The sequence below is a fragment of the Grampus griseus genome (assembly GCF_964374135.1).
Source record: "Grampus griseus genome assembly, chromosome: 10".
NCBI lineage: Eukaryota > Metazoa > Chordata > Mammalia > Artiodactyla > Delphinidae > Grampus > Grampus griseus.
In genome coordinates this window covers 34921613-34946944 of record NC_139004.1, presented here as the reverse complement: position 1 = coordinate 34946944, position 25332 = coordinate 34921613, and the positions used below count along the sequence as shown (strand labels likewise).

The 25332-nt window shown below is 46.6% G+C and overlaps 2 protein-coding genes across 2 annotated transcripts in view; one reads left to right on the top strand and one right to left on the bottom strand.

Annotated features, from left to right (window-relative positions):
- The window catches only part of GLP1R (glucagon like peptide 1 receptor), a gene marked incomplete at its 5' end in the record, with an annotated part of 35832 nt that extends 23858 nt beyond the window's left edge, over positions 1–11974 (top strand). Inside the window, 7 exons of the mRNA XM_082664239.1 lie at positions 1913–1973; positions 2503–2572; positions 2693–2781; positions 3124–3262; positions 4164–4205; positions 7732–7954; positions 11813–11974. Coding sequence (XP_082520365.1) covers positions 1913–1973; positions 2503–2572; positions 2693–2781; positions 3124–3262; positions 4164–4205; positions 7732–7899 — 569 coding nt within the window. The 3' untranslated portion in view covers positions 7900–7954; positions 11813–11974. The remainder of the gene's footprint in view (positions 1–1912; positions 1974–2502; positions 2573–2692; positions 2782–3123; positions 3263–4163; positions 4206–7731; positions 7955–11812) is intronic.
- Positions 7743–25332, bottom strand: part of SAYSD1 (SAYSVFN motif domain containing 1) — a 36914-nt gene continuing 19324 nt past the window's right edge. Inside the window, exon 5 of the transcript XR_014297348.1 lies at positions 7743–7779. The gene's annotated coding sequence lies outside the window, so the exon portion shown is untranslated. The remainder of the gene's footprint in view (positions 7780–25332) is intronic.

The following is a 25332-nucleotide window of genomic DNA, read 5'->3' as shown; positions in this document are numbered from 1 at the left end:
GTTCTCACTGGGCCTCTTCTATGTGGCAGGCTCTGCGCTACGTGCTGGAGCCTTTGCAGGCCATCTGCCTCTTGTCCAATCTCATGAAGGCCTGTTACTAAAGCATCATGGATGCTGAGAGGTCAGGGTTATATAAAAATAAATGGCCAAGGAGAGAGCTATCTGATGACAGCGCCGGTCAGCCGTGAGCCGCTCTGCTTCCCCCAGCTGTCTGCACCGTCAAGCACAGTAGCTCCAGGCGTACGAGCTGCTCCGTAGCTACTGTTGAGTGGACATCCGTGTGCTGAGGATGTGGGTGATGGTGATGGGAAAGGCAATGAAGTGGGTTCTGCCCTGGAAATGTGCTCCTGGGGGAGACCCCTGAAGCCACACATGTATACACATGGACCCCCACCACCACACACACATCGTGTCCACACCCCTTAATATGCACGCTCTTACTAGTCTCAGACACCCACATCTCCATCCCTGAGAGGCACTGATAGAGACAGGCTGGAGAGAGTTGGTGCGGAATGCCATCGAGGGTGGTGGCATTGTGGTCCTGTGTTCTAGTCCCACCTGTGTCCTCCTAAGCTGCCTATCCATCTTCTCATCTGTCACACGAGGATGGACAATCCAATTTTAAGTCAACAAACACATATTGAGCTCCCAGGTGAGATGGGCGCTGAGGCTCTGGAGATGAATGAGGCTTTTTCCTCAAGGAACTGGAAACCAGTGTATTAGTTACCTATGCTGCGTAACAAATGACCCCACACTTAGCTGCTTAAGACAACAATTATGTCTCCCAGTTTCTATGGTCAGAATTCTGGGTTCAACTGAGATGTGTGCCTCAGGCTCAGGATCTCTAAGAGAGGTGCAGTTGAGCTGTCAGCCAGGGTAGCTGTCATCCCAAGGCTTAACAGTTTGGAGAATCCACTTCCAAGCTCACTGTCGAGTTTGTTGGCAGGAAGCTCAGGTCCAGGCTGGCTGTTGGCTGGAGGCCTCCCTCCCTCACCACAGGGGGCTCTCTGAGTGCCCTCATGACACAGCAACTGGTGTCCCCCAGGGCAAGTGATCAAATTAAGAGAGAAAGAGCCCAAGACATGCCTTTTATAAGCTTTGAAGACCGTCTTTTATAGCCTAACCTCAGAAGTGACATGCCATCACTTCTGCTGTACGTTATTGGTCACATAGACCAATCTGGATACAGTGTGGACCGCACCTGGGTGGGAATACCAGGGGTGGGGTGGTTGGAGGCCATCCTAGAGGGTGCCCACCACACCATCCAGCCTCAGCCATGTGGGCAGTGTTGTGGTAGCTGTTGTTACTGTGGCCACTGTGCAGTCAGTTGGGCTGTCAGCGTCAAGGACAGGGCTCCTGTCCAGGCTTCTGCCCAGCCACGTGCAGGGGCATGGGGGTAGGGGCAGGAGCCTGGAGGGGCTTCAGTGCCTAGAGGAGTTGACTGAGATGGACAGGTGGGCCGATGCAGGGGTGGGTGGCATCAGAGAGTTGGCCTGTTCCCACCTCGTCCAGCATGTCCTCCCTACCCCCCTCTTTGGCCCCGTCTCTCACTACTTTGGTGTCTTTGTCCTTGTGTCTCAGCCAGGACCCTGGCGGCCAGCCCTGACAGTGTGCCTAGCCCGCGGGAGGGGGAGGGCTGTGAGGACTGTGACGTAGCCCCAGCATCTAAGGAAGGAAGGAAGACTCTAAGGAAGACTCTGGGGTGTTGGGGTGGGTGGTTCCTGCCGCCTCTTCTCCGAAGCACCCAGACCAGCCTAGTTCCATACCTGCCAGAAAGCGTGGCTTGGGGCCAGGCAAGGAGAGGGGCTGGAGGCGGGAGAGGCCCTGGTAGGAGAGGCCTCTGGGTGTGCCTAGCGGTGGCTCTGGCCTGCCAGCCCCTCTCCGCCCTCTCTCTTTCCCTCTCTCCTCTTAGGTGTTCCCCTGCTGTTTGTTATCCCCTGGGGCATTGTCAAGTACCTCTATGAGGATGAGGGGTGAGTGTCTTTCCTGCTCTAAGGGGGTGAGGGGTATGCTGAGGTCCCGGTCCTCAAACCCCGTGGGTTTCCTTGGCCCCTGGCGTGTGCAGCTGCTGCCTGTTGGGAGGGTAAACTGAGGGACCAGGAGCTAAATTTATGAATTTAGTTCTCTAGTCCCCCTCCCTCCCCCTCCCCGGATGGTATGATGCCAAGAGTGCTGGGTCTGTGGGGTCCATGGTACCCCCTGCAGGTTTTTCTGTAATAACTGTGAGTGAAACGTTTCTGTGATTTTGTGTTTGATGCTGAGTACACACACGAGTGTGACTGTAGGTTAACGAAGGGGCTGTGCGTGTCTCTGTGAACGTGTATTCAGGACTCTGTGTGTGAGTCCTGGGACTGGTTGTCGGGTAGCTCCTGACGGCAGTGTTGGTGTGGGTCTGTGTGTGTCACTTTGCATGCCCACGTGTCCTTGTGTGCCCTGTGCCTGCACTGGGAGCTGGGGGGGTCTGTGTGTCCAGCCGGGTGCCCGTGTGTCTCTCCTCTCCAGCTGTTGGACCAGGAACTCCAACATGAACTACTGGCTCATCATCCGGCTGCCCATCCTCTTTGCCATCGGGGTGAGTGACGCTGTGGGGTGGGAGTGGGAGCTGCTGTGGGCCCGGGTGGCACTGGGCGGAGGAGCGGGGAGAGAGGGTGTCTCGAGAGGGCCTCCAGCCGCCCTTCCCTCTGCCCTGCAGGTGAACTTCCTCATCTTTGTCCGGGTTATCTGCATTGTGGTGTCCAAACTGAAGACCAATCTCATGTGCAAGACAGACACCAAGTGCAGGTGATGTAACTGAGCTGCCTTTGCTGGGCACCCTCAGCCCTTCCTTCCGGCAGAGTCAGAGATCCTGGGGTGCTGAGCCTGGATCCCTCCATGATCTTTCTTCCTCCACCCAGGCCTGGCCTGGGACCCCAAGCCTTGCCCTCACCTCTGTACCTGGGCAGCCCCTGGGCTTCTGGGGGTCTCCACCTCTACTTCCTCCCCTCCAGGCAGCCTGTCCCAGGGTATTCGGTGGGGGAGGATGTCTGTGACCGAGATACCAGGGCTTGGTGGGGGTTGGGGGCACAGAACAGGGAGAAGAGTCCACGGGAGAGGTCCGGAATGCCACCTCCACCCTGCCCCCAGGCTCGCCAAGTCCACGTTGACGCTCATCCCCCTGCTGGGGACCCACGAGGTCATCTTCGCCTTCGTGATGGACGAGCACGCCCGCGGCATGCTGCGTTTCATCAAGCTGTTCACAGAGCTCTCCTTCACCTCCTTCCAGGTGACCTCGAGCCTGGGGCCCCCCTCGAGCAGTCCCAGGGTGGGGATGGAGCGGGGACCAGCCTGTGTCATGCAGACAGGCAGCCTGAGGCCTGGGGGGAAAGTGGCCCTTACGCAAGTTATGTGGTTGGAGCAGAGCCAGAGTCCCCAGGTATGCTGACACCCAGGACAGTCTTCTCTGTGAGCACATTGGACAAGAAATCTTCCCGGATGTCGCCGAGGGCACCCAGCCTGGCATGGCAACCGCTGCCCACTGGGCTGCTAGCTGGCGGCAGGTACCCTGCCAGGTGCTTTACACATACTGTGCAGCTAATCCTAGCAGAATCCCAGGAGGTGTGCAGGACTATCCCATTTTCCAAAGGAGGAAACTGAGGCTCAGAGATGTTAAAATGAGATTTTCCAGGTCACATAGTTTCCAAAGCCAAGAATTGAGCCTCTCCACTAGTATTAGATGATGCTGAGGGGGTGCGAATGTCAATGGGGGTGTAGGAATATAAGGAACTGGCCCCACCTCCTCAAATGCCTTATGGGATGGCCACGAGCATGTGGGTCCACGCATGTGCACACACACAAATAGATCACAGGCCTGGAGCACTGGGGCTCCTGAGTGAACGAATAGGGCCAGGCAGGGGAAATTCCGTGTGATCAGAGGCGTACTTTCTCAGCTCAGGCCTCCTCCAGGAGCGGGTGGTCGAAGAACTTCCACAGTTTCTGAGCAAGGGGTCTTCTCAGTCCTCCAGAAAGGAAAGGAGAAGGAACCCACCACCCCCATTTCTGGGCCTGACTGGGCTGCCCAGTCTAAGGAGGGGGATGTTGGGGGCAGAGCCCCAGGAGCTTCAGACTAGGCCTGCCTGCCGGGCGCCTCCCTCCCCTCCCTCCTGCTGACACGACTCTTGTTCCAGGGGCTGATGGTGGCCATCTTGTACTGCTTTGTCAACAATGAGGTAAGGCCTGCGGAGGGACGTGGAGCCCTGGTGGGCTGCTACCAATGGCCGTCCTGTGGTTGTGCAGTGGGGTTCTTCAGTCTTTGCAGCTGAATTCCTTACTCACCCCACTGAGGCACTGGAGTGGAGGAGGCACCTTATCCCTGTATGGTTTCCTGTGCCTGGGTCTCTCCATCTCTCTCTCTCTCTCTCTCTCTCTCTCTCTCTCTCTCTCTCTCTCACACACACACACACACACACACACACACACATACGTGCAGGATGCCCTAACCATATATGAACTTGGGGAAGACCCAGCCTCATGTTAAGAGGGTCTTGAGCGAACAAGTGGTGGTGCCTGTTACAAGTCACATGCTTGGGGCTTTGAAAATCACCATCTCATGTACTTGTCCCTGCCTCCCCACAAAAAATATCGCTGCCAAAATTCTGGTTTCGATATTCTCATTTCTCACACATGAGAACGTTGAAGATCAGAGAGTCAGAGACACACCCCAGGTTTGGCCTGGAAATAGTGCAGAGTCAGGATCGAAATGAATTCTGACTGGGAGGAGAAAGCTCCCTTCTGTGCGTGCAGGCAAGGACCCTGTCCACCACGGGAAAGGGACCCTGTCCACCATGGGAAGCCACCCGTGGCTTCCTGGTGGCTGGGGTCGGGGGAGGGGGTTCTTGCTGAGCAGATCCCCAGCTGGTCTCACCCCTCGGGCTCTCCCAGGAGACCCCACTCGGAGCGCCCAGAGAGCCTGCCTTGTTCAGGCACATTGCCCGGTTCCTTTCAACCCTCTGCAGATGCCTCAGGCCCTGGCTCCTCCAGGCCCACGGACAGACATGTCACCATCACTGGGTCACAAAAACACACGTGGCTCCTGGGCTGAGACCTCTGTCCATAAGAGCTGTTCTCCAGGCCCAGGGTTGCCTTGGCAATGCGGGGTACTTGTGACCCAAGGAGAAAAGATGGCCCTGGCATTGGTCCTGCGTGGCTGCCAAGGCCTGTGCCAGCTGCCCGTGGGCAGGGAGTGGGCGCAGGGGAGGGGAGGCCTGGGGGGTGGCTTTGCTGTGGCTCTTGTGACTCGGGAGCCTGAGTGCTGGTCCTGAGTTCTGCTCCTGCCCGGCTGTGCAACTGGGGCACTCACCGCTTCTCTCCCCAAGTGTAAATGCAGGTGAATGAGCTTTACCAACTCAGCCCAAATCCCAGAGCCTGGCGTGGTGCCCAGCCCGAAGACATCAGAGGCAGGAATGAGGGTGAACTGAGGGTGAGGAGGCATGCTGACAGGAGTGCTAGGACAGGGGTCCAGGATTCATGTTGTCGTCTTCGTTGTTTCACTGTGAGAGCTCAGTAATAGAAGAAACCCAATGTCAGGTGCTCGTTTAGTTAGTCATTTATTCATTTGGCTCATTTAAAACAACACGTATCGGGAGTACCTGATATATGCTGGGCACTGTGCGAGGTCCAGGAAGGAAGGTGTGGTCCCGGCCCTCGTGGTGCACCTCCCAAGTGTGGGGGAGAGGGGGAGACATGGCCAGAAACAAGCGTGGCCTAGAGTCATGGGCGGGGACTTCCCTGGCGGTCCAGTGGTTAGGGCTCCGCGCTTCCAGTGCAAGGGGTGTGGGTTCGATCCCTGGTCAGGGAGCTAAGATCCCACCCGCCGCAGGGCATGGCCAAAAAAAGAGTTAAAAGAGTCATGGACGGCAGGAGACCAAGGGTTAGGACACCGGCTTTGGAGTCAGCCCAGATCTAGGTTCAGGTCCTGGCTGCGATTGGGAGAAATACTTAAATCTCTGCACCTCAGTTTCCTTACCTTTGAGCAAGTTGCTGTGAAAGTCAATACTGTATGGAGAGCGCTGGGCATATTGTAAGCGCCCTGTGAATGATGGTTTCTAATGACAATTGTCATTACGGGGGCCACAGCAGAGGAGCAGGAAAAGTGCTGAGGGAGAGGGAGGCAGAAGGGGACACAGTCCTGGTCCTGTCCGACTTGTTGCTGGTATCCGTGAGACCTCTCCAGTCCCCGAGGTGGCTTCCCATGGGTGTGCCTCAGTTTACCGTCTCTCTCCCCACCTCCCCAGTGAAGGGCTGTGCCACGAGACTGGCCTGCCTGCTGCTGCACAGGCAGAGGCCACCACCGGCCTCGGGTGTCCTCATCCCAGCTGTCAACACACGCGTCACACGCTCAGCCGGGTATCGAACTGGCACGGAGCAGGGGGGCCATGGGTGGTGTCTACTCAGCCTCCCTCCCTCACCCAAGCCTGGGCTTGGCGACGCTGCCTGGGATACTGGGGCCATCCTGGCAGGCAGGCTCTGGGCCATCTCAGCTTCACTCAGTTCAGAGAAAGTTCTTTTAAGGAAAGGCATGTGGCCACAGCAGGCACCCTGCTGGGCTTAGCTAGATGGATGGCAGCCCTGCAGGAAGAGAAGCGGGGTGTTTGCACAGGGACTGATGGGGCGTTGGCAGTGAGCCTCTTACCCACAGCTGCTGACAGCTGGCCGTCCTGGTGGCTGGGGCCTGAGAGGGAGAGCCCAGGCCCCAGATACCCTGATGTGGGGAGGCCTGGTGGCAAGGCGGCGGGGGTCGGCGGGGGGGGGCATCAGAGAAGCTCTGGAAAGCAAACATATGGGCACATCCCCTGGTAGGGCACTCCAGATGCCCTGGGCTGGCTGTGCAGGTTCCAGCAGCCTGTCTGGGGGACCAGCATCATGGGCCATCACAAGGAACCACGGCATTGCCACAAGCCCTCCAGTGACTTGGGCTCTGCAGCGTTACTTGGTTTGTATCCTTCTGCTGCCACAACCTGGTCCCCAAGCATCAGCTCTCTTGAGAAGGCTTTTCCTGATGGGGACGCTAAGCCCAGCAAAGCAGGGATTCTGGTTGGTTGAACTCACCTGGGCAGCACCCACTGTGGCTTGGGACCAGTTCCTGGATGGGATCAGTGCAAATCCAGGCTGAGAAGCCCTTGTCCACAGCCCCCTCTTCACTGCTACTACTAGTTCCAGCCTCATTCTCCCCGTCTCCTCTTCCTCCCCCACGAGGCACTGGGGCCTGGATAAAAGCCCTCGGGGAGTTTAGAAAGGTCTGGTGTGGACGCCATGAGGGGCAGGGAGGGCTGTCCCTCTTCTCAGTCACCCAAACTGAAATCGGCAGAGTGCTTGCTCTGAAGTCAGAGTCTCTCTTTTCCTTTTCTTCTCTCTCCCATCTTCCATCTCCCCGCATCTCTCTGTCACTCCTTCTCTTCCGTTAAATAATACTGTGATGGATTGTAAAAGGTACTTAGCCGAGTCACAGAGTTTATAGAGATGGAAGAGACCAATTAGATCATCAAGCCCGGCTCTTTCCCGAGAAGAAGCAGAAAATAGGAGACAACAATAAACAATTTTATTGGGATATTAATTTAGGCGCCCGGAGGCCTTGACTTGTGTCTCTTAATATAATGCGGTGGATTTTTTCTCTTCCCTGCTAATGTAATAATGGGGCCATATTGTGGGCAGTTGGTTTGCATGATGGCTTTTTCTTCCCTCCTTCTCCCACGGAAGGTCCAGATGGAGTTTCGGAAGACCTGGGAGCGCTGGCGGCTCGAGCACCTGCACATCCAGAGGGAGAGCAGCATGAAACCCTTCAAGTGTCCCACCAGCAGCCTGAGCTGTGAGGGCACAGTGGGCAGCAGTGTGTACGCAGCCTCCTGCCAGGCCTCCTGCAGCTGAGACTCCAGCACCTGCCCTCCCTGTGGTGTCGCCGCCGGCTGGGCAGCCATCCCAGGTGGGAGAGACCCTCCCGGGGAACGGGGGAAGGGGGTGCAGGGGGAGCTGCACATGCACACACACATACTTCCCTGCCTTCCCTCCCTAAGCCCATCAGACAGGCAAATGGGACCTGTGGACACATTTTCTCCGGGGAGAAGCGGCCTGTTAATTTGATCACTGTGGCGGGCAGAGGAGAAAAAACGATTGCTGCTAAAACGAGGAGGATTTCTTCTTGTTAAGTCACAAGGCCCCTGGGGTTCCCCCGGACTCAAACTCAAGGTCAATGGCTTATTAGTGGGACTGGGGCTTGTAAGAGGACATGGCTCCGAAGGAGGCGGATGTAACCTCCGCCAAGCACGGAGCTTGGGTACCGCCAGCCACCCCCGACCTGCCTCCTCGTTAAGGGAGCCCGGGCACATGTCCGGGTGGCTCGTTTCCCTCATCTGGGCCCTCACCTCTCACCATCCACTGCCCCAGCGGGTGGTGCTGAGAATGCACATTGAGAAGGTGTCTGAAAGTTTTCTTTTCTGGTCCTTCCTTCTTCCCTGGATATTTGAATTGCTTTGGTGCCTGCGCCCACCGCGCCCAGGGAACCAAGGCAGGGCCGCTGCCCAGGAGTCCAGCCCTGGGTCTGAGCTCTGAATACTATTCTGGAGATGCTCAGGAATCCTGTGGGGCTCACCTAGGGGACTTCAGGAATGTCCATGCTGGGGGTGTAGGCTACTTGCTACTGTTGGGAACCCGGAAGGCAGAGAGAGAGTGCCTCCACCTCTCCATGGACGTGCTTTTTACTCGTGAACAGATAATGTATCTCGCGTGGGTGTTTGGGTGCGCCCTCTTAACTTTAGGGGATGTGACCAAGAAGAGACTCTTCTGGGGACTCTACCAGTCCCCACTGTGACCGTGCAGGCGGGCTTCCCCTGCCCTCTGAAATTCCCCCACTTGGGAGCTTGTATGTACTTTGCTCATTCTTCTCTGTTGCTGTGAACAGTCTGTATGTGCACACGTGCAACTCTGATTTCCCCCACTACATACTAAATCACTAAGTCCTAAGTCACTGTGGTGGTTTTGATGTTGCTTGGGGTTGTGGGATAGATAATGATTTGACTCATCCATGCTTTGAGCTACTGAATGTTTGCCCTGCCTCCAGCCTCATCCCATAAATAATGAGCATCAGAGAGGCTAGAGGGAGAAAACCTAGCAATCCTGCCCCAGCCACAGGGGAAAAGCAGACATGTAGCACCACTGCAGAGACCGAGACAAAAGGGGAACAGCCGTACCGCAGAGGCTGGCAATGGAGTTCATGGATGTGGAACTCAGAGCAGAAGAGAACTCTTGGGAGTCCAGACCTTCTGGGAGGGCAGAAGGAGACTCTCTGGATGAGTTCCTTTATGAATTGATCTTTCCCTCCTCCTTTTTGAGTGGCGGGGACCCTCCCCCAAAGCCTCGTGCCAGACACATTCTCCTCTGCCCCTCAGAAAGGCATGTGATGTGCAGGGAAAATAATAATGGGACATAAAACACATCAAGCAGAAAATTTCTTATACTCTGGCTTCAGTGAAGTGTTGTGTCTCTGTTAATAGGGAAGTGGAACCTCAGGCTAAAGAAAGGATTTGTGAAGACTGCCTCCTAGACTGAGAAAATGTAGACAGGTGGGGGCAAGGACAGTCCTGCTTCCCCAGAATAAGGGCAAACTCCCTGACAGGCATCTTGCATTTGCTTTTCTCTTCGGGGTGGCGAGTGAGGGGGGAGAAAAGTGCTGGTGGGTTGATTGGGGGGAATACAGCTCTGGTGCCAGTGTTTCCATTTTGGATAAAGTGAAAACATTTGAGAATCATTAATATGCTACACAGCAACAAAGAAAGGGACCAATTGATATTATCTTCAAGAAATAAATTTTTGAGGGGAAGAATTGTTGGGAGAAGGTAGTTAGGCACTTGGGAGGCTCAGACCATTTGGTTTACACTGTAAGTTCTTTTTCCAGTTGGTACTGGTTTCCAGTTGGTACTGGTTGATTCCTGGTTTCAGAATGCTCATCACACCCCCCCCCCCCCCGCCCCAAGCCTTTTAACACCGAGGAACAGTTTCCTTATCGGATACATACCAGATGCTGAATTGAAGAAATATTTTCTTTGCTCCAAGACCTGCACTATTAATATTCATTTGAGTGGCAGTGCACTCCCTCCAAGGCTATTCCCAAACTCTCCTAAGCTAAATACAGCACTCTAACAGATCTGGGAACTATCGAATGCAATGTACTCAGAAATCCTACTAGCTGTTTCCATGCCTGGCCATAAGTCTGGAGCTTGCTGAGAACACTCTTGCTTGCCCCTGTCCTGGGGGTACTGTCACTGACCCGCAGGATTGGGTGTTTTGTGAGTTGTGCAGTCTGGTCGCATTACTGTCATGAAGAGAGGCTGAGTTCAGCACTCTGGCCAGCTCCCCCCTGAACTTGCAAGGGGCTTAAATCATGTCAACTCATCTTTTCATATGAATCTTTGGAGCCACTAAATCACAGAACTGAGACAAACCACTTACAATGCAAAGTTGCCTTCCCTTTAAAACAACTTTCCCGATTTGCAATTGCCTCAATGCAATTTATGCTGAAGACTACAGCAGTGGAGTTCTCAGAGACTCAGAGCGGGGAAAGATCTTGGAGATCGCTCTGCTCTGGTCTAGAGAATTGAGGAGGGTAGCTTGCAGAGGTGATCTGCCCAAGGTCACAGTGCTAGATGGTGGCTGAGTTGGGCTAGGACCCAGGCCAACTTCCACCTCCCGGTCCAGTGAAGCCTCTGGAAAGGATAGGTGAAAAATATAAATGGCCATTCAAGACACTCGAAGTGAAAGTTGGCAGTGTTATCTGGAGTTGCAGTTAAAGAGAAAACACAGCAGCAGAAATAGACAAGTCAGATGGCACAGGTGCCATCTCCTCAATGATTTATACCTCTGAGAACAGGGGGAGGGTGTGCTTTACTACCTACTCTAGTACCTCATTCATCCTTGTCTTAAAATTAAGAAATGAAATGCATCAGAGCACATGTATACATAGAAACAGCAAGTGAGCTTTTTTTTTAAACATCTTGAGGTATAATTGCTTAACAATGTTGTGTTAGTTGCTGCTGTATAAAGAAGTGAATCAGCAACACGTATATATGTATCCCCATATCCCTCCCTCTTGCGTCTCCCTCCCACCCTCCCTATCCCACCCCTCTAGGTGGTCACAAAGCACCGAGCTGATCTCCCTATGCTACATGATATAAATGAACATTGTGGTACATGACTTTTTTTTTTTTTTAACATGACTATTTTTGAATTATGGTTTTCTCAGGGTATATGCCCAGTAGTGGGATTGCTGGGTGTATGGTAGTTTTATTTTTAGTTTTTTAAGGACACTCCATACTGTTCTCCAAAGTGGCTGTATCAATTTACATTCCCACCAACAGTGCAAGAGGGTTCCCTTTTCTCCACACCCTCTCCAGCATTTATTGTAGATTTTTTGATGATGGCCATTCTGACCAGTGTGAGGTGATACCTCATTGTAGTTTTGATGTGCATTTCTCTAATGATTAGTGATGTTGAGCATCCTTTCATGGGTTTGTTGGCCATCTGTATGTCTTCTTTGGAGAAATGTCTATTTAGGGCTTCTGCCCATTTTTGGATTGGGTTTTTTTTTGATATTGAGCTGCATGAGCTGCTTGTATATTTTGGAGATTAATCCAGGTGAGCCATTTTTGACAGCAAATCCAGCACTCTTTTGATGGGTTGGCTTAATGTTTTTCTGATGCATCTGTGCTTGTTTGGGAAGTTGTACTGATAGCCACACATAGTGGACAAAAAGAACCTAAACACCTGACCCTCTTCTTTGCCTCTCTAGTGCTCCCTGAAGTTGGAGAAGACTAGCAAACTGGGCAACTTTAGCCTAGCAAAGATGGCACAGCCGCCACGGAGGGCAAACAGTCAGTTCACATCCAAGTCCCAAAAGGCTTGGTCCCCTCATCGGTGTGGGCCATGTTTCAGCAGCTGCTGTCCCCATTCCCTCCTGTTTCTTCCAGAAGCAAAGAACACTGTGTGTGTGTGTGTGTGTGTGTGTGTGTGTGTTGTGTTGTGTTGTGTTGTGCATAGCAGCATAAAGTTAGGAGATGATGAATCCAGAATCATCCCACCCACTGTGAAGGTCAGGGGACCGCACAGCCTGGGGCAAGGATGGGTGGGAGCCTGCACGATAGATGCTTCCTCTCCATGCACAGACAGGGCTCCCATTATTGCTAATGCCTGCGACGTGCTCAGGGAAGGCAAGATACACTCCAAAGGGTTATTTTCCCTTCACTGAATTGATTCTAATCTACAGTGCTGACCCTGCTTTTGGTTCCTAAGAGCCAAACTCTGTAAAAAAATATGTCCGCTTACTCTGCTAAGACAGCTATGTGAATGACATGCTAAAACTCATCAGAAACCAAATTAGTATCAACTCTTTTTTTTTCCTTTTCACGGCTGCAGCGAATTTTCTTGAGGGGAAAAAAAATGACCCAATGTGAGAAACTCCTGCAAACAATATCACCTTGTCCCTATGGTGTCACCTGCTGGCTCAAACCAGCTCTCCTGCCTCATGCCGAGGGCCGTATCAAGGAAGCGTTGTTAAGCAGTATAATTTCAAACACTTAAAGCCACAGTGTGTCCACAGTATCTATAATTATTTCTGCTCTGGATACAGATTGGCAGGAAGCAGATAAGCATAATCATTTTCCAATTAACTCCCCAAAGTCTTTTGGACTTGGCCTATACCTGAATCTATCAGAGGAGAGAGTTTTCTCTCTTCTCTTCTCCCACCCCCATTCCAACCAGTTTTTCGGGATCTCATCCAGCAGGGGTGCATTTGTCCCCTGAGGCATCCGACCTCCTCCCCAGCCCCACATTTACCCCCTCTCACCTCCCATCCCTGAGGTGAGCTTCCCACACTTCTCCCCCAGCTGCCTCAGTAAGAGGTGACCCTGCCAGGTGTGCTGGGAATGCCATGCTCTTGGCTGTGACCAATTTCGGGGTGCAGCTGAGAGTGAGGCGTTGCCAGGGCTGAAGTGATGCCCCACATCCCACACTCTGGCACAGCGAGGAGCATTGCAGCCAGCTGCTAGCGTGGATCCTAACTTACATTGGGGTTATGCAACCTTGCGAATGGGGCCTGTCAAAACTATCAGTCATCAGTCAACCCCGACAATCTAGCGTGACTAATTATCTCTGTTGTCAGAGCAATCCAGGAGAAGAAAAACATATATAAATGAGAGTGTTTGGATTTGGTGGGAAAAAAAGAGCTCCCAGCAAAGTATGGAACATACAACAAGTTAGGGTCTAGGCTTTCCCGCAAGGGGAACCAGTGGGGGTGGTCAGGAAGGGGCAAGATTCGCAGCAGACAGACAGCGCTGGATCTTGCCAAATGGTTCACGCTTTACTTCCAAATCTGCAGTTCCTCTAAGCTCCTCCCACTAAAAATAATCACACCCTCAGAGCAGATAAACCTGAACATGAGTTTTGGAGGGGGCTTGATGCAGAGCTTAGGTGCACCAAGAGAGACGCAAGCCAAGCTCTCAGGAGGGACAAAGCTGACTTTTATCTTCAGTGCTCTCGGGGGATGTGTGCGCTTCATGAATGTTTAAACAAGATCATCTTCATGTGATTTCTTAATGCATAAATTCATGTGAAATATGACCTGCGTCTATAGGTAGCAAATGTGTATGGTGTATAATTCCTTGTACAGATGTGAATGGATTCGGGCTCTTTCCTAATTTGCCTTGTAAGTCAAATAAAAGCCTGTCGTTACTGTGTCTCTCCTGCTTTTCCTTGGGAGGAGGTTTTCTGCAATGTTGACCCAAGTGACTCATGGTGCAGTGGGAAAACACAAAAGATGCCGTTTCCAGCCCAAGGGGGGGAAGAATCCTTGCTCATTACTCATATCGTGATTTTCACCTTCAAAGCACTTACCAAGTACTAACTTATCCATCGCAGCCTTTGTGCAGGGACTGCACTGTCATTTAATTAGGGAAGTCGGGTGGTCGAGTGGCTTACACAATGACTGAAAGCCATATATGGATGGGTATTTAATTCCACTCATTCATTTGACCTCCTGTCTAAATGAACTCAGTCCATTAAATCCATCTTTTAAAAAATGCTATAAAAGCACAAACCTTGTGTGCAAAGCAGCCACAGAATCTGAATGGAGCTGCCACTAAGAGATTCATCTTCAGAAAAATGAACTTTTCTCCAGTTTTAATAATCGCACGCTCTCCGGATTTGCAACTCACTCTCACGGAAGAGCAGAGGAATTGCAGATTCTCCCTAGTCCCTCCACCATTTCAGTCACCCCTGTTTGAAGATCACTGTACTGTTCTTACCTGAATGTCTCCTTAAACACACCTCTTTTTTAGACAAGCTGTGGGACTTGTTCCTTTCAGACATAAGAATCATAATTCTTACTCTGAGAGCAAACTACAAATACAGCCAATTCCTGAGACGTGCCGACAGAACATCTGCATTTTGGTTTATCTGTACCCACCCTGCTTTCAGCTTCATTCACTCCCCTGTTGACAGTCTCGCCTTTCTGGGTCCTCATTCTTCCACTCAGCAGGAGCAGGATGGAGCCAGGAGGTTTCTTCTCCCATCCCCACCTCCAGGAAAACACCTGCCCAAACCAGTAACGACCACCACGTTTGTACGACATATGAGTCAGATAGAGGCGACCTCAGGGAAAAAGGTGCACTGTGGCTTAATGGAGCTTAGCCCCAGCCTGAAGAAAGGGTAAGAGGAGCTGCCTTCTCTGCTGAGGGCCAGCCACGGAGGAAATAAATGAGAATTGCTGGCCTCCAAACTCACCCATGTTCACATGCGTTGTAAAGCCACATTCCAGGGACTGATGCCCCACCGGTGTGAAGGATCTCACTCATATGCCATGTGTGTTGACATTCCCAAGGGGTCAGAATCTCCCCCCAACCCAAAATCTTCAGTCACTGTCCTCTCAAAAGCCTATGCCATAAATGTGCTATTCAGTATCTTTCAGTCTCTCTCCACCCTCCTTCTTTCCCTCCCTCTCTCTCTTACACACACATTTCTCTACAGAGAAATACTGAAAACAGGTCTCCCTTACCAGAAATAGTGGGGAAAAAACCCAGCAGTACAAACTGGAATAGATGACAAATGTAGCCGGAGAGTTGGAGAACATAGGAAAATAGATTCAATATGGGGACAAGGAAGGAGTAGAAACTGAGTGTCCTCAAAGGTGGGAAGGATAGGTGGGAAGGAGGCGTTGAAGAGGCCAGAACATAAGCAAAGTGAATAACGAAAAACAGCAGGCTGTTTAAATGTGAAAAAGAGCTGTAGTGAAAGAGGGGAGGAAATTGCAGAGGTAGAAAAAAGAATGAGAATTACAAGTGGCGAGCCATAGCGGGCCAAGTTGGGAGCCTGTCTCTAGTCAATGTTATTAACTCCTTCTTCCATAAATCTGAGCTCTTCCCCTGGAGAGTTCTCTAATCCCAAGCCGTGATAGATTATTTTCTTTGGTACAAAGGCTCATTTTAACTAACAAAATTATTTTAGAAAGAGAAGAAGACCCACAGCCTAGAGCAAATCCAATAAAAAAAATTTTTTTCCCCACTGATATCAGGACTCCAGTGTTAGAATGAATTAATGTGGCTCTTCCTCATGTAGGACCAATAGTCCTCAGAATTTATTGGTGTTACAACCTCCAAGAATAAAATCAATAGCTGAGAATTATAAATGCCGAGCAGTCCCATGCCAAGGGATGGGAAGCTCTTTGGGGCTGAAGCAGGCTGGTAACACCTGGAGGGGATTGGTAAGCAGTTTTTTTTTTTTAACTTTCCATATCTCTAGGGTGAAAGAACAAGGACTTGAAATAATGTTTACAGAAGCCTTTTCAGTGCCAATGACCTAAGGGGCAATTAGAAACACAGTTCAGGACTTGGAAACATAACTACACAAGTTTAATAGCTACAACAAAAAGACCATGGCTACTCTGCCTTTTAGGTCCAGTCTTCAACAATCTAGAACCATTTATGTACATATCTGGCTTAAAAAGACAAGTGTTTTAATGCCATACATTTTGCCCTCCAGAAAGTTTCAGAACCTTCAAAATTCCTAGTAACTTGAATTTACACTTATATTGAACCCCACTGGTACCCACCAATTAGATGCCACTTTACAATGAAATTACCCTCAAGGTCTTTCATCTTTCAAATCCTGGTATGGGAGGCAGAGAGTAGAGAACCAAAACGCAGGAGACACATACCCAAGTAAAGGCATCTCACTCTGGTTATGCTAAATCAATGTCCTTCCAATAACATCCCTTGGAAGGACAGTTAAAAGTACAGTTGAAAAGACATCTTATGTGCATTCATATTATATAAGTGAATCATGTTACATTAAGAACACAGTATAATTCTTCAGTATAATTTCTTGGCAATCAAGAAAAACATCCTTAACACCACACTTTACATAAGGTATTTACAAAAACACCTTCTTTTAGAAACTGGTAAAGATCATGAAACCTGCCAACCAAAGCATGATGGAGCCACAAGTCCAGAAAAGATGCCACATCATAGAGTCTTAGCATCAGCTGCCACCACAATTCTTTCACATTCTCCTGGCCTTGAACTCCGTCTGCTTCTCACATACAGCCCCTCTTCTAGCAGGAGGGGTCCCTTGCCTTTCAGGCACCTTCACTGGGTTAGTTTTAGTGTCACTCTTTACAGCAGAAATGCAACAGCTCTTGAGATACTTTGCATCCATGGTGTAGACCCCTTGAGAACACGCCAAGTCACCCAAATTCCAGTACTGGAGTCATCTCCATGACATGTGGCACACACTCTCTGCATCAGCCACCCACATGGAGAGACCTTGTTCAGCTGCACTCGAAGTGGTGCACTAATGCAGATTTCCTAAGGTTACAGCAGGGAGGTCACGGACACCTGGTGTGGACTCTTCAGGATCTGACCTCTCTCTCCTCCCTGGGGTTGCATCCTCCAAAGCCATCAGATCCTGACATGAATTTCCTATCTGATCATCTCCCAATTCCCAGCCTTGCACTGACCAGCCTTGTGGCTTCCTCTGCTTCTGTGAAACAGGTAAATCGTCTAGGAAATTCTCTTTCCATAAATAGTTCTTTGAAAATTACATATGGGGCAGATCTTATAATCTATATGAAGAGCCAAAAGAGCCAAATACATTATTTTTTTCATGGATGGGGATCTAGAACAAAGCAATTCTTTCATATCGCCCTGTGCCAATCCAACATATAATACATTTGGCACTGCCAAACTCAGTCTAAATCTCAGGGAAAAAGTCATGAGAGGAATACAGTAAAAAAAAACTCTGCATAATAAAGCTATTTTGGGGGCTTCCCTGGTGGCGCAGTGGTTGAGAATCTGTCTGCTAATGCAGGGGACACGGGTTCGAGCCCTGGTCAGGGAAGATCCCACATGCCGCGGAGCAACGAGGCCCCTGAGCCACAACTACTGAGCCTGCGTGTCTGGAGCCTGTGCTCCGCAACAAGAGAGGCCGCAACAGTGAGAGGCCCACGCACTGCAATGAAGAGTGGCCCCCGCTCGCTGCAACTAGAGAAAGCCCTCGCACAGAAATGAAGACCCAACACAGCCAAAAATAAATAAATTTAAAAAATAAAGCTATTTCTGTCCATAGAGATTGTCCACTGTAAATGGACTGCTACATGTATAAAAAAATATTCTGTCTATAAACACATATGCTTTTCTCTAGGAGTTACCAAAAGGCGATCAATATTATTAGTAAAGCAACTAAATGAAGTATTTACCACAGGAGAGAGGAGGAGAAAAAATGGAGATATGGGAGCAGAGTTCTGTTTTAGATTGGGTTGTCAGGGAAGGCCTTTCTGATGACATAACATGAGAGACCTGAATGGAGTGGGGGAAGTGGGGGAACAAGTCCTAGGATCATCTGGGGAAGTGAGTTCTAAGCAAAAACCCTAAAGCAGAAGCCTATTTGGTGTGTTAGAGCAGGAGTCAGTAAACTATGGCCCACTACCTGGTTTTATAAATAAAGTTTTATTGGCACACTCATTTATTCACAGCATTCTATGGCTGCTTTTGCTCCACAATGGCGAAGCTGAGTAGTCATGACAGGGACAGTATGCCAACAAAGACTATTTACAGGCCCTTTACAGAAAAAGTATGCCAAACCCCCATGTAGAATGAACATGAAGGAGGCGAATGTGACTGGGAGAGGCAGGCAGGGGCCAAGATCACTTAGGGTCTGGTAGGATAAACCCACCTAAACAACCACCCACCAAACAAAAGACATGTCTCCAAGGGTTAGGAGTGCAGATATCATTGACAAATTGGGGTTCAAAGGCTTCTCTTCACCAATTCATCCCAGGGTAGGATCTGACTTCTGCTTAACTGCTGGTCCCCAGGTTCTCAATTTTTTTTTCCCATGTGAAAGTAATGTGCATATCTGAGAGGCTCCTGTGGACACATCCACAGTAGGCCCAGGCAAGTGAGGAGATTTACAGCATAAGGGTAACCTTGCAGTTGCACTAATAAAATTGCAAATGAACATTCACAGATAATGATGATTTGCTACAAATTACTCTGATATGAACCTAATATTTTAGACTGTGTGAACAATGAGAATCTCTGCTACAGAGTATGTTTCCTAGCACTTTATTCATTCAAGCAAAATTCCACAGATATAAAATGTATTCCACAGATATAAAATGTATAAGATGTATTGCTACTCAAAGTGTGGTCGGAAGACCTACAGCATCAGCATCACCTGGGAGCTTGCTTGAAACGCAGAATCTCAGGCTCTGGCCTGAGAATCAGAATCTGAATCTGCATTTAACAAGATCCCCAGGAGACGTGGATGGTCACTAAGGTCTGAGACCACTGTCCTGATAGGAACTGGCCTCTAATTACTCTTTTCCAAGAGTTGGAAATACAGAGTTTTAAACTGCAAAGAAGTTAGCCTGGTTTATACTATTCATACTAGTGAAAACTGAATACAACTTACATGTTCAACAATAGGGGATTGGCTAAATAAATGATGATACATTTATCCATACAAAAATATTATGCAGCTGTCAAAATCAATACTATAGAAGAACAACATGAGACTATGTTCATAGTTTATCACTAAGAAAAAAAAATTATAGGTAGGACTAATACTAAATCAAATGTAGAAATTTTAACTAAAGAAAGGAAAAGGGACAGGAGGAGTAAAGAGGTGTTGGTATGATGATTTCCTCATCTTTCATAACCACAGGTAAACAATGTCATTTAAGGGTCATAAATCAAGTAATCAGTTATAAATATATTTAAAGATGTAAAATCAACCAACCAATCTGTCAATATAATTGATTATTGAGGGATGAAGAGAAGTAGGGAGAGGTGGAAATATAAATTTATTACATTCGCTCTCCCTCCATGAACCAGGAAGTGGGTACCAGACACCACATCTGCTAGTGCCTTGATCTTGGACTTCCCAGTCACCAGAACTAAGCAAGTCCAGACCAGAGGGCAGACAGCAGCAGCAAGAAGAACTACAATCTTGCAGCCACTGGAAAAAAAACCACATTCACAGAAAGACAGACAAGATGAAAAGGCAGAGGGCTATGTACCAGATGAAGGAACAAGATAAAACCCCAGAACAACAACTAAATGAAGTGGAGATAGGCAACCTTCCAGAAAAAGAACTCAGAATAATGATAGTGAAGACGATCCAGGACCTCAGAAAAAGAATGGAGGCAAAGATCGAGAAGATGCAAGAAATGTTTAACAAAGACCTAGAAGAATTAAAGAACAAACAAACACAGATGAACCACACAATAACTGAAATGAAAAATACACTAGAAGGAATCAATAGCAGAATAACTGAGGCAGAAGAATGGCTAAGTGACCTGGAAGACAGAATGGTGGAATTCACTGCTGTGGAACAGAATAAAGAAAAAACAATGAAAAGAAATGAAGACAGCCTAAGAGACCTCTGGGACAACATTAAGCACAACAACATTCGCATTATAGGGGTCCCAGAAGGAGAAGAGAGAGAGAAAGGACCTGAGAAAATATTTGAAGAGATTATAGCCAAAAACTTCCCTAACATGGGAAGGGAAATAGCTACCCAAGTCCAGGAAGTGCAGAGAGTCCCATACAGGATACATCCAATGAGAAACACGCAGAGACACACAGTGATCAAATTGGCAAAAATTAAAGACAAAGAAAAATTATTGAAAGCAGCAAGGGAAAAACGACAAATAACATACAAAGGAACTCCCATAAGGTTAACAGCTGATTTCTCAGCAGAAACTCTACAAGCCAGAAGGGAGTGGCATGATATACTTAAAGTGATGAAAGGGAAGAAACTACAACCAAGATTACTCTACCTAACAAGGATCTCATTCAGATTCAATGGAGAAATCAAATGCTTTACAGACTAGCAAAAGCTAAGAGAATTCAGCACCACCAAACCAGCTCTACAACAAATGCTAAAATAAGTTCTCTAAGTGGGAAACACAAGAGAAGAAAAGGACCTACAAAAACAAACCCAAAACAATTAAGAAAATGGTAATAGGAACATACATATCAATAATTACCTTAAACATGAATGGATTAAATGCTCCAACCGAAAGACACAAAATGGATACAAAAGCAAGGCTTGCTGAATGGATACAAAAACAAGACCCATACATATGCTGAATGGATACAAAAACAAGACCCATATATATGCTGTCTGTAAGAGACCCACTTCAGACCTAGGGACACATTCAGACTGAAAGTGAAGAGATGAAAAAAGATATTCCATGCCAATGGAAATCAAAAGAAACCTGGAGTAGCAATACTCGTATCAGATAAATAGACTTTAAAATAAAGAATGTTACAGGAGATAAGGAAGGACACTACATAATGATCAAGGGATCAATCCAAGAAGAAGATATAACAATTATAAATATATACGTACCCAACATAGGAGCACCTCAATACATAAGGCAACTGCTAACAGCTATAAAAGAGGAAATTGACAGTAACACAATAATAGTGGGGGACCTTAACACTTCACTTACACCAATGGACAGATCATCCAAACAGAAAATTAACAAGGAAACATAAGCTTTAAATGACACAATAGATCAGACAGATTTAATTGATATTTATAGGATATTCCATCCAAAAACAGCAGATTACAGTTTCTTCTCAAGTGCGCACAGAACATGCTCCAGGATAGATCACATCTTGGGTCACAAATCAAGCCTCAGTACGTTTAAGAAAATTGAAATCATATCAAGCATCTCTTCTGACCACAATGCTATGAGATTAGAAATCAATTACAGGGAAAAAAATGTAAAAACACAAAACACATGGAGGCTAAACAATACGTTACTAAATAACCAGGAGATCACTGAAGAAATCAAAGAGGAAATCAAAAAATACCTAGAGACAAATGACAATGAAAACACGATGATCCAAAACCTATGGGATGCAGCAAAAGCAGTTCTAAGAGGGAAGTTTACAGCTATACAAGCCTACCTCAAGAAACAAGAAAAATCTCAAATAAACAATCTAACCTTACAACTAAAGGAACTAGAGAAAGAAGAAAAAACAAAACCCAAAGTTAGCAGAAGGAAAGAAATCATAAAGATCAGAGCAGAAATAAATGAAATAGAAACAAAGAAAACAATAGCAAAGATCAATAAAATTAAAAGCTGGTTCTTTGAGAAGATAAACAAAATTGATAAACCATTAGCCAGACTCATCAAGAAAAAGAGGGAGAGGACTCAAATCAATAAAATTAGAAATGAAAAAGGAGAAGTTACAACAGACACTGCAGAAATACAAAGCATCCTAGGAGACTACTACAAGCAACTCTATGCCAATAAAATGGACAACCTGAAAGAAATGGACAAATTCTTAGAAAGGTATAACCTTCCAAGACTGAACCAGGAAGAAACAGAAAATATGAACAGACCAATCACAAGTAATGAAATTGAAACTGTGATTAAAAATCTTCCATCACACAAAAGTCCAGGACCAGATGGCTTCACAGGTGAATTCTATCAAACATTTAGAGAAGAGCTAACACCCATCCTTCTCAAACTCTTCCAAAAAATTGCAGAGGAAGGAACACTCCCAAACTCATTCTATGAGGCCACCATCACCCTGATACCAAAACCAGACAAAGATACTACAAAAAAAGAAAATTACAGACCAATATCACTGATGAATATAGATGCAAAAATCCTCAACAAAATACTAGCAAACAGAATCCAACAACACATTAAAAGGATCATACACCATAATCAAGTGGGATTTATCCCAGGGATGCAAGGATTCTTCAATACATGCAAATCAATCAATGTGATACACCATATTAACAAACTGAAGAATAAAAAACATATGATCATCTCAATAGATGCAGAAAAAGCTTTTGACAAAATTCAACACCCATTTATAATAAAAACTCTCTAGAAAGTGGGCATAGAGGGAACCTACCTCAACGTAATAAAGGCCATATACGACAAACCCACAGCAAACTTCATTCTCAACGGTAAAAAACTGAAAGCATTACCTCTAAGATCAGGAACGAGACAAGGATGTCCACTCTCGCCACTATTATTCAACATCATTTTGGAAGTCCTAGCCACGGCAATCAGAGAAGAAAAAGAAATAAAAGGAATACAAATTGGAAAAGAAGAAGCAAAACTGTCACTGTTTGCAGATGACATGATACTATACATAGAGAATCTTAAAGATGCCACCAGAAAACTACTAGAGCTAATCAATGAATTTGGTAAAGTTGCAGGATATAAAATTAATGCACAGAAATCTCTTGCATTCCTATACACTAATGATGAAAAATCTGAAAGAGAAATTATGGAAACACTCACATTTACCACTGCAACAAAAAGAATAAAATACCTAGGAATAAACCTACCCAGGGAGACAAAAGACCTGTATGCAGAAAACTATAAGACACTGATGAAAGAAATTAATGATGATACCAACAGTTGGAGAGATATACCATGTTCTTGGATTGGAAGAATTAATATTGTGAAAATGACTACACTACCCAAAGCAATCTACAGATTCAATGCAATCCCTATCAAGTTACCAATGGCATTTTTTACAGAACTAGAACAAAAAATTTCACTATTTGTATGGAGACACAAAAGACCCCGAATAGCCAAAGCAGTCTTGAGGGGAAAAAATGGAGCTGGAGGAATCAGACTCCCTGACTTCAGACTGGCACAAAAACAGAAATATAGATCAATGGAACAAGATTGAAAGCCCAGAGATAAACCCACTGGCACAAAAACAGAAATATAGATCAATGGAACAAGATTGAAAGCCCAGAGATAAACCCACTGGCACAAAAACAGAAATATAGATCAATGGAACAAGATTGAAAGCCCAGAGATAAACCCACGCACCTATGGTCAACTAATCTATGACAAAGGAGGCAAGGATATACAATGGAGAAAAGACAGTCATAAGTGGTGCTGGGAAAACTGGACAGCTACATGTAAAAGAATGAAATTAGAACACTCCCTAACACCATACACAAAAAATAAACTCAAAATGAATTAGAGACCTAAATGTAAGACTGGACGCTATAAAACTCTTAGAGGAAAACACAAGAAGCACACTCTTTGACATAAATCACAGTAAGATCTTTTTTGATCCACCTCCTAGAGTAATGGAAATAAAAACAAAAATAAACAAATGGGACCTAATGAAACTTAAAATCTTTTGCAAAGGATACTACAAACAAGACAAAAAGGCAACCCTCAGAATGGGAAAAAATATTTGCAAACGAATCAACGGACAAAGGATTAATCTCCAAAATATATAAACAGCTCATGCAGCTCAATATTAAAAAAACAAACAACCCAATCAAAAAATGGGCAGAAGACCTAAACAGACATTTCTCCAAAGAGGACATACAGATGGCCAAGAAGCACATGAAAAGCCGCTAAACATCACTAATTATTAGAGAAATGCAAGTCAAAACTACAATGAGGTATCACCTCACACCAGTTAGAATGGGCATCATCAGAAAATCTACAAACAACAAATGCTGGAGAGGGTGTGGAGAAAAGAGAACCCTCTTGCACTGTTGGTAGGAATGTAAATTGATAAAGCCACTATGGAGAACAGTATGGAGGTTCCTTAAAAAACTAAAAATAGAATTACCATATGACCCAGCCATCCCACTACTGGGCATATACCCAGAGAAAACCATAATTCAAAAAGACACATGCATCCCAATGTTCACTGCTGCGCTACTTACAATAGCCAGGTCATGGAAGCAACCTAAATGCCCATCCACAGATGAATGGATAAAGAAGATGTGGTACATATATACAATGGCATATTACTCAGCCATAAAAAGGAATGAAATTGGGTCATTTGTAGAGACGTGGATGAATCTAGAGACTGTCATACAGAGTGAAGTAAGTCAAAAAGAGAAAAACAAATATCGTATATTAACGCATATATGTGGAACCTAGAAAAATGGTGCAGATGAACCGGTTTGCAGGGCAGAAATAGAGACACAGATGTAGAGAACAAATGTATCGACACCAAGGTTGGGGGGAGCAGCAGGGGATGGGGGTGGTGGTATGATGAACTGGGAGATTGGGATTGACATGTATACACTGATGTGTATAAAATGGATGACTAATAGAAACCTGCTGTATAAAAAAATAAAATAAAATTCAAAGAAAAAACAAAAACTTATTACATTAAATTTTTATAGGATATTAATAAATACTGCCCCAAAATATGAAGGATTAAGTAATTAATTTAAAGTTAAAAGACAACTTTGGAACAGATATTTGAACTCTCCAAATTATCCAAAGAAACACACACAAAAAAGAGAAGCCATATGGTAAAATAAGCAATATAAACAGAAAGTGTAACAAAACATGTGAGAAGATAAATAAGATTTCAATAAATATGACTGAGCTAAACTCACCTATTAAAAGAAAAATATTCTCATAGTGGATGATAAAGCAAAACCCAATTATTCTCTATATAGAAGCAACACACCTACTAAAAATAACTCAGGCTGAAAACCAACGTATGGACAGAGGCATACTTAGCAAATGCAAACAAAAAAGTAGGTGAGCCAGTCTTAATATCAGATAAGGGTGAATTCAAGGCAAAAATCAATAAAGAAAACAAAGATGGCTTTTTATAATGGTAAAAGGGGACAATCTGTAATAAAGACCTAAAATAATGCTTTTATGTATTCCAAAATCTGAATTTTAGAAAATTGCTCAAATATCTTAAAACTTGGTCAAAAATACTATAATCTCATGAAAATTATTGAAAATTTCATGAAAATATTAGCAACAGACCCTAT